Raw genomic sequence first — 11,718 nt, 5'->3', positions numbered from 1 at the left:
TTCTCAAAACTTCCTCAAATTTCTCAAAATTTTCTCAAAACTTCCTCAAATTTCTCAAAACTTCCTCAAACGTCCTCAAAACGTTCCCACACACTCATTGTCCATCTCTCTCTCTTTCTCTCTCCCCTTCCCTCCCTCCCTCTCTCCCCTTCCCTCCCTCCCTCTCTCTCTCTCCCTCCCCTCCCACTCAAACTTTCCAAAATTTTCTCAAAACCCTGAAATTTTCCCCAAACTTTCTCGAATTTTCTCAAAACGTCCTCAATCTTCCTCAGAACGTTCCCACCCACTCATTGTCCACCTCTCCCTCTCTCTCTCCGCCTCTCTCTCCCTCTCCACCCCCTCTCCCCGCCGTTCTCTCCCTCCTCCGAGACCGCGCTGGGCTCCCCGTCTGCGCGGGCCGCGCGCGGAGCACGGTGGACGCGTAGCTGGTGAGTCTTGAGGTGCGTCGACTGCGTGAAACATCGGCCACAGTCCTGGCATCGGTAGGGCCTCTCGCCCGTGTGGGTGAGGCGGTGCCTGGCGAGCGCGGACGAGACGGTGAAACCTTTGCCGCACTGCGTACACGGGTACGGTTTCTCGCCCGTGTGCCCGCGTAGGTGCTTCACGGCTTGCGAGCGGTAGCGGAAGGTCTTCTGGCAAATTTGGCAGCGGTGGATCGGCGGCGGTTTGGGCTTGGCGGCGCAGTTCGCCGTTCCGCGCGGTCCGTCCTCGTCTCGCAGCCCGCGGTGGCACCTCCGGTGGCGGGCAAGACCGCCGGCGCTGGGGAAGGAAAGGCCGCACACGGAGCAGCGCTGCCCGGCGGCGCGGTGGACTTTGAGGTGGGTCTTGAGGTGGGAGGGTTGGGTAAAACGGCGCCCGCACTCCACGCACCTCGTACGGACGCTCGCCGGCGTGGATCAGCCGGTGGCGCAGCAGGGCGGACGAGACGGCGAAGGACTTCCCGCACGACGCGCAGAGGAAGGGCCGCAAGCCCGTGTGCGAGCGCTGGTGGAGCGCCAGGCGGGACGGGTAGCGGAAGTGGCGCGGGCAGGAGGGGCAGCGGTGGCCAGTGGGCAACGGTGGGCAGAGGGGGCAGGGGCTGGCAGGACCAATGTCAAGGCCAAGACCAACGTCAACGTCAATGTCATCAACGTCAAGTCCAACGTCAATGTCAACACTATCATGGTCAAGGCTTTGGCCAACGTCAAGGTCACGGCCAACATCACGGTCAAGGTGATGGCCAACGTCAACAACGTCACGGTCAAGGCCATGGCAATGGCCAACGTCAACAACATCACGGTCAAGGCCATGGCAATGGCCAATGTCAACGTCAAGGCCAAGGTCACGGCCAACATCACGGTCACGGTGAGGGCCAACGTCAAGGTCACGGTCAAGGCCGTGGCAATGGCCAACGTCAACAACATCACGGTCAAGGCCATGGCAATGGCCAACGTCAAGGCCAAGGTCACGTCCAACATCACGGTCAAGGTGAGGGGGCAACGTCAACTACGTCACGGTCAAGGCCATGGCAATGGCGAACGTCAACAACATCACGGTCAAGGCCATGGCAATGGCCAACGTCAACGTCAAGGTCACGGCAATGGCCAACGTCAACCGGCAAGGCCAAGGTCACGGCCAACATCACGGTCAAGGTGAGGGCCAACGTCAACAACATCACGGTCAAGCCCATGGCCAACGTCAACAATGTCACGGTCAAGACTTCGGCCAATGCCAACGTCAATGTCAACACTGTCACGGTCAAGGCCATGGCCAAGGTCACGGCCAACGCCAGCACAGCGATGCGCCCCCAGCGAAGAGAAGGCGGCCGAAACCGCGCCCGCATCGCGAGCAGATGAAGGGGCCGGGGCAGGCGGGGGGGAGAGAGGGGGGCGCCGGTGAGAGGGGGAGCGGGAGACAGAGTCGCCCTCCTGAGAGACGGGGAGAGAGGGGGAGGGGAAGCGGGGGGAGGGGGGAGAGCGGGCGAGAGGGAGGGGGGGAAGGAGAGAGGTGGGGGGAGAGGGAGGGAGATAGAGGAACGGGGAAGGTGGGGGGGAGAGGGTAGTGAGAATCTATCTCTCTCTCCCTCTCTTTTTCTCTCTGTATAATTCTCCCTCCCTCTCTCTCCTCCCTCTCTATAATCTTCTCTCTCTCTCTCTCCTCCTCTCTCTCTCTCTAACCTTCTCTCTCTCTCTGGGGGTGAGCGGGATGGGGGAGTTGCAAGGGTGGTGAGAATCTCTCTCTCGTTCTCTCTCTCTCTCCCTCCCTCTCTCCCTCTCTCTCTCCGTCTCTCCCTCCGTCTCTCCCTCCCTCCTCCCTCTCTCGATAATTCTCTCTCTCTCTCTCCCTCTCTCTCTCCGTCTCTCCCTCCCTCTCTCCCTCCCACTCCCTCTCTCTATAATTCTCTCTCTCTCTCTCCCTCTCTCTCTTCATCTCTCCCTCCCACTCCCTCTCTCTATAATTCTCTCTCTCTCTCTTCATCTCTCCCTCCCTCTCCCCCTCTCTATAATTCTCTCTCTCTCTCTCCCTCTCTCTCTTCGTCTCTCCCTCTCTTTCTCCCTCCCTCTCCCTCTCTCTATAATTCTCTCTCTCTCTCTCCCTCTCTCCCTCCCTCTCTCTATAATTCTCTCCCCTCCCTCTCTCTCTCCCTTTCTCTCTCCCGCTCTCTCTCCCTCTCTCTCTCTATAACCTTCTCTCTCTCTCCAGGGAAGTTGCAAGGGTGGTGAGAATCTCTCTCTCGTTCTCTCTCCCTCTCCCACTCTCTCTCCCTCTCTCTATAATTCTCTCTCTCTCTCTCCCTCTCTCTCTCCCTCTCCCTCTCCCACTCTCTCTCCCTCCCCCACTCTCTCTCCCTCTCCCACTCTCTCTCCCTCTCTCTCTCTATAATCTTCTGTCTCTCTCTGACCTTCTCTCCCTCTGTGGGGGAGAGCGGGGCGGGGGAGTGGCCAGAAAGCGCCCCCTGGTGGGCCCCGTGAAGCGGGCATGCGTTGGGGCGTTGTCGGGCACGGGGATGTGCCCGGTGGCAGTGCGCTTGGAGTTCGAGCGGCCCGGGGAAGTCCATGGCGCACGGAAGGCAACGGCACGGGCGTGCATGCGTGCGGAGGTGGGCGTTGAGATGGGACCGCTGGGCGAACGCCAGCGGGCACTGCGGGCACGGGTAGGGACGCTCTCCGGAGTGGACCAGGGCGTGGCGGCGCAAGGCGGACGTGGTGGCGAACGGTTTTCCGCACTGTGGGCACGGGCAGGGCTTCTCGCCCGTGTGCGCCCCGCTGGTGAGCGTCCAGCTGGGACGGGTACACGAAGGAGCGTGGGCAGAGCAGGCAGGCGTGCCGCCGGGGGTCGTGGGCCTTCCGGCCGTGGCGCCACAGCGAGCGGCGGTCGGGGAAGCGCTCTCCGCAGCGCGGGCACAGCTGCGAGCCGGTCGGCGCCCGCGGGGCGTGGCGGTTCCAATGCTGCCGCAGTTGGCACGGGTACCGGAAGGTCTTGGCGCACAACGGGCAAGCGTGCGGGCGAGCCGGGCGGACGGGCGAAGCCTCCTCTTTCACGCACACGCCCATCGGCGATTCCATCGGAAGCAACATCGAGACGCCAAGATGGAGCTGTGGACAAACGCAGAGCGAAGGGAAATATTAATCATGCCAACATGCCCCAACTACACTAGTCCCACATTGGCCAACATGCCCCCAACTACACTAGTCCCACCTGCCCACACCGACCAACATGCCCCATCTACACTAGTCCCACATTGGCCAACATGCCCCATCTACACTAGTCCCACCTTTGCCCACAACGGTCAACATGCCCCATCTACACTAGTCCCACCTTTGCCCACATCGGCTAACATGCCCCATCTACACTAGTCCCACCTTTGCCCACAACAGCCAACATGCCCCACCTAAACTAGTCCCACCTTTGCCCACAGCGACCAACATGCCGCATCTACACGAGTCCCCACCTTTGCCCACAACGGCCAACATGCCCCATCTACACTAGTCCCACACCGACAAACATGCCCCATCTACACTAGTCCCCACCTGCCCACAGCGGCCAACATGCCCCATCTACACTAGTCCCACCTGCCCACACCGACCAACATGCCCCATCTACACTAGTCCCACCTTTGCCCACACCGACCAACATGCCCCATCTACACTAGTCCCACCTGCTCACAACGGCCAACATGCCCCAACTACACTAGTCCCACCTTTGCCCACACCGACCAACATGCCCCATCTACACTACTCCCACCTGCCCACACCGACCAACATGCCCCATCTACACTAGTCCCACCTTTGCCCACAACGGCCAACATGCCCCATCTACACTAGTCCCACTTGCCCACACCGGCCAACATGCCCCATCTACACTAGTCCCAACTGCCCACACCGACCAACATGCCCCATCTACACTAGTCCCACACCGACCAACATGCCCCATCTTCACTAGTCCCACCCGCCCACAGCGATCAACATGCCCCATCAACACTAGTCCCACCTTTGCCCACACCGACCAACATGCCCCATCTTCACTAGTCCCACCCGCCCACAGCGACCAACATGCCCCATCTACACTAGTCCCACCTGCCCACACCGACCAACATGCCCCATCAACACTAGTCCCACCTGCCCACAACGGCCAACATGCCCCATCTACACTAGTCCCACCTTTGCCTACACCAGCCAACATGCCCCATCTACACTAGTCCCACCTGCCCACAACGGCCAACATGCCCCATCTACACTAGTCCCACCTTTGCCTACACCAGCCAACATGCCCCATCTACACTAGTCCCACCTGCCCACAGCGACCAACATGCCGCATCTACACTAGTCCCACCTTTGCCCACAACGGCCAACATGCCCCATCTACACTAGTCCCACACCGACAAACATGCCCCATCTACACTAGTCCCACCTGCCCACAGCGGCCAACATGCCCCATCTACACTAGTCCCACCTGCCCCACACCGACCAACATGCCCCATCTACACTAGTCCCACCTTTGCCCACACCGACCAACATGCCCCATCTACACTACTCCCACCTGCCCACACCGACCAACATGCCCCATCTACACTAGTCCCACTTGCCCACACCGGCCAACATGCCCCATCTACACTAGTCCCAACTGCCCACACCGACCAACATGCCCCATCTACACTAGTCCCACACCGACCAACATGCCCCATCTTCACTAGTCCCACCCGCCCACAGCGATCAACATGCCCCATCAACACTAGTCCCACCTTTGCCCACACCGACCAACATGCCCCATCTTCACTAGTCCCACCCGCCCACAGCGACCAACATGCCCCATCTACACTAGTCCCACCTGCCCACACCGACCAACATGCCCCATCAACACTAGTCCCACCTTTGCCCACAACGGCCAAATGCCCCATCTACACTAGTCCCACCTTTGCCCACACCGACCAACATGCCCCATCTACACTAGTCCCACCTGCCCACACCGACCAACATGCCCCATCAACACTAGTCCCACCTTTGCCCACACCGACCAACATGCCCCATCTACACTAGTCCCACCTGCCCACACCGACCAACATGCCCCATCAACACTAGTCCCACCTTTGCCCACACCGACAAACATGCCCCATCTACACTAGTCCCACCTGCCCACAACGGCCAACATGCCCCATCTACACTAGTCCCACCTTTGCCTACACCAGCCAACATGCCCCATCTACACTAGTCCCACCTGCCCACAACGGCCAACATGCCCCATCTACACTAGTCCCACCTTTGCCTACACCAGCCAACATGCCCCATCTACACTAGTCCCACCTGCCCACAACGGCCAACATGCCCCATCTACACTAGTCCCACCTTTGCCCACACCAGCCAACATGCCCCATCTACACTAGTCCCACATTTACCCACCGGCAAACATGCCCCATCAACACTAGTCCCACTTGCCCACACCGACCAACATGCCCCATCTACACTAGTCCCACTTGCCCACAACGGCCAACATGCCCCATCAACACTAGTCCCACCTTTGCCCACAACGTCCATGCCCCATCTACTCTAGTCCCACCTGCCCACAACAGCCAACATGCCCCATCTACACTAGTCCCACCTGCCCACAACAGCCAACATGCCCCATCTACACTAGTCCCACTTGCCCACACCGACCAACATGCCCCATCAACACTAGTCCCACTTGCCCACAACGGCCAACATGCCCCATCTACACTAGTCCCACTTGCCCACAACGGCCAACATGCCCCATCTACACTAGTCCCACTTGCCCACACCGACCAACATGCCCCATCAACACTAGTCCCACTTGCCCACACCGACCAACATGCCCCATCAACACTAGTCCCACTTGCCCACAACGGCCAACATGCCCCATCTACACTAGTCCCACCCGCCCACACCGACCAACATGCCCCATCTACACTAGTCCCACCTGCCCACACCGACCAACATGCCCCATCTACACTAGTCCCAACTGCCCACACCGACCAACATGCCCCATCTACACTAGTCCCACACCGACCAACATGTCCCATCTACACTAGTCCCACCCGCCCACACCGACCAACATGCCCCATCTACACTAGTCCCACCTGCCCACACCGACCAACATGCCCCATCTACACTAGTCCCACACCGACCAACATGCCCCATCTACACTAGTCCCACCCGCCCACACCGACCAACATGCCCCATCTTCACTAGTCCCACCCGCCCACAGCGACCAACATGCCCCATCTACACTAGTCCCACTTGCCCACACCGGCCAACATGCCCCATCAACACTAGTCCCACTTGCCCACAACGGCCAACATGCCCCATCTACACTAGTCCCACCCGCCCACACCGACCAACATGCCCCATCTATACTAGTCCCACACCAGCCAACATGCCCCATCTACACTAGTCCCACTTGCCCACACCGACCAACATGCCCCATCTACACTAGTCCCACCCGCCCACAGAGACCAACATGCCCCATCAACACTAGTCCCACCTACCCACACCGACCAACATGCCCCATCTACACTAGTCCCACCTGCCCACACCGACCAACATGCCCCATCTACACTAGTCCCACCTTTGCCCACACCGACCAACATGCCCCATCTTCACTAGTCCCACCCGCCCACAGCGACCAACATGCCCCATCAACACTAGTCCCACTTGTCCACAACGGCCAACATGCCCCATCTACACGAGTCCCACACCGACCAACATGCCCCATCAACACTAGTCCCACCCGCCCACACCGACCAACATGCCCCATCAACACTAGTCCCACCCGCCCACACCGACCAACATGCCCCATCTACACTAGTCCCACACCGACCAACATGCCCCATCTACACTAGTCCCACACCGACCAACATGCCCCATCTACACTAGTCCCACCTTTGCCCACACCGACCAACATGCCCCATCTACACTAGTCCCACCTTTGCCCACACCGACCAACATGCCCCATCTACACTAGTCCCACCTGCCCACACCGACCAACATGCCCCATCTACACTAGTCCCACCTGCCCACACCGACCAACATGCCCCATCTACACTAGTCCCACCTGCCCACACCGACCAACATGCCCCATCTACACTAGTCCCACCTGCCCACACCGACCAACATGCCCCATCTACACTAGTCCCACCTGCCCAACATGCCCCATCTACACTAGTCCCACACCGACCAACATGCCCCATCTACACTAGTCCCACGGGCGCTGTCTGTACGGAGTTTGTTTGCGCGTACGTTCTCCCCGTGACCCGCGTGGGTTTTCTCCGGGCACTCCGGTTTCCTCCCACACTCCAAACACGTGCGTGCGTGTTTGTAGGTCAATTGGCTTCGGTGTGGGATGGTAAATTGTCCCCCAGTGTGTGTGTGCGTGCGTGTGCGCGTGTGTGCGTGTGTGGGATAGTGTTAGTGTGCGGGGATCGCTGGTCGACGCGGACGGACAGACTCGGTGGTGAAGGGAGAGAGGGCGAGAGTCTGGGGCCAGTTTCAAGATGGCCGACTCTTGCCTCCTATTTCCGCGCTGTATCTCCAAACTAAACTAGTGCGTGAACGGGCGATCGCTGGTCGGCGCGGACGGACTCGGTGGGCCGAAGGGCCTGTTTCCGCGCTGTATCTCCAAACAAACTAAACTCCCTCATACCGGTTTGCCAATGGAGGAGGAGTTGAGTTGACCGCTGTTGACCATCAGTTGTTGTCCTTCAGTTGTTGACCATCCGTTGTTCACTTTTATTGACCGTTATGAACCGTTCTTAACGGTTGTTGACCGTTATTGATGGTTTGTTGACTGTTATTGATGGTTATTGATGGTTTGTTGACCGTTATTGATGGTTTGTTGACCGTTATTGATGGTTATTGATGGTTGGTTGACCGTTATTGATGGTTATTGATGGTTTTTTGACCGTCATTGATGGCCTGTGACCATTGTTCACCGTTATTGACGATTATTGACGGCTATTGATGGTTTGTTGGCCGTTGTTGATGGTTATTGATGGTTTTCTGACCGTTGTTGATGGGTTTTTGACCGCTGTTGACGGTTTTTTGACCTTTGTTGAATGTTATTGATGGATTTTTGATCGTTGTTGATGGTTTTTTGACCGTTGTTAACGGTTTTTGTCACCGTTGTTGATGGCCCGTGACAGTTGTTGACCGTTCTCGAACAGTTGTTGACTATTATTGACCGTTGTCGACCGTTATTGACGGTTATGGACGGTTTTCTGGCCGTTATTGACCGTTATTGACCGTTGTTGACCGTTGTTGATAGTCGTTGATGGCCCCGACCGTTGTTGACGGTCCGATGTTGGCTATTATGGACCGTTCTTGACTAATATTGACAGTTATTGACGGTCTTTTGACCGTTGACGGTTTTTTTACCGTTGTTGACGGTTTTTTGACCGTTGTTGACCGTCGTTGATGGCCCGTGACAGTTGTTGACCGTTCTCGAGCCGTTATTGACCGTTGTCGACCGTTGTCAACCACTATTGACGACTATTGACGGTTCTCTGGCCGTTATTGACCGTTTTTGACGGTCTTTCGCCGTTGTTGACCGTTGTCGATGGCCCGTGACCGTTGTTGACGGTCCTATGTTGGCTATTATTGACCGTTCTTGACTAACATTGAAGGTTATTTGACCGTTGTTGACGTTTTTTTCACTGTTGTTGACCGTGGCTGATGGCCCGTGACAGTTGTTGACCGTTATTGACCGTTCTTGACCGTTCTCCACAGTTATTGACTATTATTGACGTTTTTTTAACCGTTCTTGACGGTTTTTTCACCGTTATTGACCGTCGCTGATGGCCCGTGACAGTTGTTGACCGTTATTGACCGTTCTTGACCGTTCTCCACAGTTATTGACTATTATTGACAGTTTTTTAACCGTTCTTGACGGTTTTTTCACCGTTATTGACCGTCGCTGATGGCCCGTGACAGTTGTTGACCGTTCTCCACAGTTATTGACTATTATTGACGGCTATTGAGGGTTTTTTCCACCGTTAATGGCTGTTATTGGCCACTATTGGCCACTATTGACCATTATTGGCCACTATTGACCATTATTGACCATTATTGGCCATTATTGACCACTATTGACCGTTATTGACCACTGTTGACCGTTATTGACCGTTAGTGACCGTTGCTGACCGTTGCTGACCGTTAGTGACCGTTGTTGGGCGGCAGTTGGTCCCGGGCGGCGGTTGCCGGGGCAACGGCGGGTCCCGGGCGGCGGTTGCCGGGGCAACGGCGGGTCCCGGGCGGCGGTTGCCGGGGCGACGGAGGGTCCTGGGCGGCGGTTGCCGGGGCGACGGCGCGCGGGCGGGCGGCGGTTGCTCTCTGACTGGGCCGCGGGCCTCGAGCGCTTGCACTGCGCAGGCGCCGCCTCCCCGCCCGCTGCCCGGGATAGGGGGCTTTCCCGCGCGCGTGGCAGTCTGGGAGAAACGGCCGCCATTACAGGCGAGAGAAGCCAAGAGGGGAAAAGGTACACATAAATATATATATTAGAGAGAGATATTGGACATATATATATATATATATACTAGGGAGAGATATTGGATATATATATATATATTAGAGAGATATTGGATATATATATATATGTTAGAGATATTGGATATATACATTTCTTAGAGAGAGATTGTATATATATATATATGATAGAGATATTGGATATATATATATATATATATATATTAGAGAGATATTGGATATATATATATGTGTGTGTGTGTGTGTGTGTGTATACATTAGAGAGATATTGGATATATATATATAAATTATATATATATTTGAGAGAGATATTGGATATATATTGGATATATATATATATATATATTAGAGAGATATTGGATATATATATGTGTGTGTGTGTGTGTATACATTTGAGAGATATTGGATATATATATATATATTTGAGAGAGATATTGGATATATATATATTAGAGAGATGTGGGTATATATATATATATATATATTAGAGAGAGATATTTGATATACACATATACATATATATATATATTAGAGAGATATTGGATATATATATATATGTGTGTGTGTGTGTGTGTGTGTATACATTAGAGAGATATTGGATATATATATATAAATTATATATATATTTGAGAGAGATATTGGATATATATATATATCTATATATATATATATTAGAGAGATATTGGATATATATATGTGTGTGTGTGTGTGTGTGTGTGTGTATACATTAGAGAGATATTGGATATATATATATAAATTATATATATGAGAGAGATATTGGATATATATATTAGAGAGATATTGGATATATATTGGATATATATATATTAGAGAGATATTGGATATACATATGTGTGTGTGTGTGTGTATACATTTGAGAGATATTGGATATATATATATATATTTGAGAGAGATATTGGATATATATATATTAGAGAGATGTGGGTATATATATATATATATATTAGGGAGAGATATTTGATATACACATATACATATATATATATATTAGAGAGATATTGGATATATATATATATATATATGTGTGTGTGTGTGTGTGTATACATTAGAGAGATATTGGATATATATATATAAATTATATATATATTTGAGAGAGATATTGGATATATATATATATCTATATATATATATATTAGAGAGATATTGGATATATATATATATTAGAGAGAGATTGTATATATATATGTTAGAGATATTGTATATATATATATATATATATATATCAGAGAGATATTGGATATATATATATATGTGTGTGTGTGTGTGTGTGTGTGTGTATACATTAGAGAGATATTGGATATATATATATAAATTATATATATATTTGAGAGAGATATTGGATATATATTGGATATATATATATTAGAGAGATATTGGATATATATATGTGTGTGTGTGTGTGTGTGTGTGTGTGTGTGTGTATACATTAGAGAGATATTGGATATATATATATAAATTATATATATGAGAGAGATATTGGATATATATATTAGAGAGATATTGGATATATATTGGATATATATATATTAGAGAGATATTGGATATATATATGTGTGTGTGTGTGTGTGTGTATACATTTGAGAGATATTGGATATATATATATATATTTGAGAGAGATATTGGATATATATATATTAGAGAGATATTGGATATATATATGTGTGTGTGTGTGTGTGTGTATACATTTGAGAGATATTGGATATATATATATATATTTGAGAGAGAT

At 52.4% G+C, this 11,718-nt stretch overlaps 1 protein-coding gene across 1 annotated transcript; it reads right to left on the bottom strand.

Moving 5' to 3' along the window:
• Positions 1-2,440: 2,440 nt before the first annotated feature.
• On the bottom strand, positions 2,441-9,933 carry LOC144611239 (uncharacterized). Its single transcript, XM_078430283.1, has 4 exons — positions 9,580-9,933; positions 8,987-9,222; positions 8,495-8,707; positions 2,441-3,512 (listed from the first exon to the last, which is right to left on the bottom strand). The coding sequence occupies exons 1-4, from the start codon at positions 9,931-9,933 to the stop codon at positions 2,594-2,596; spliced, it is 1,722 nt and encodes a 573-aa protein (XP_078286409.1). The 3' UTR covers positions 2,441-2,593.
• Between the last annotated feature and the right edge of the window lie 1,785 nt (positions 9,934-11,718).

The sequence above is a fragment of the Rhinoraja longicauda genome, chromosome 39, assembly GCF_053455715.1.
Source record: "Rhinoraja longicauda isolate Sanriku21f chromosome 39, sRhiLon1.1, whole genome shotgun sequence".
Classification (NCBI taxonomy): domain Eukaryota; kingdom Metazoa; phylum Chordata; class Chondrichthyes; order Rajiformes; family Arhynchobatidae; genus Rhinoraja; species Rhinoraja longicauda.
The sequence above is the reverse complement of the archived record's forward strand: the minus strand, read 5'-3'. Positions and strand labels throughout refer to the sequence as shown.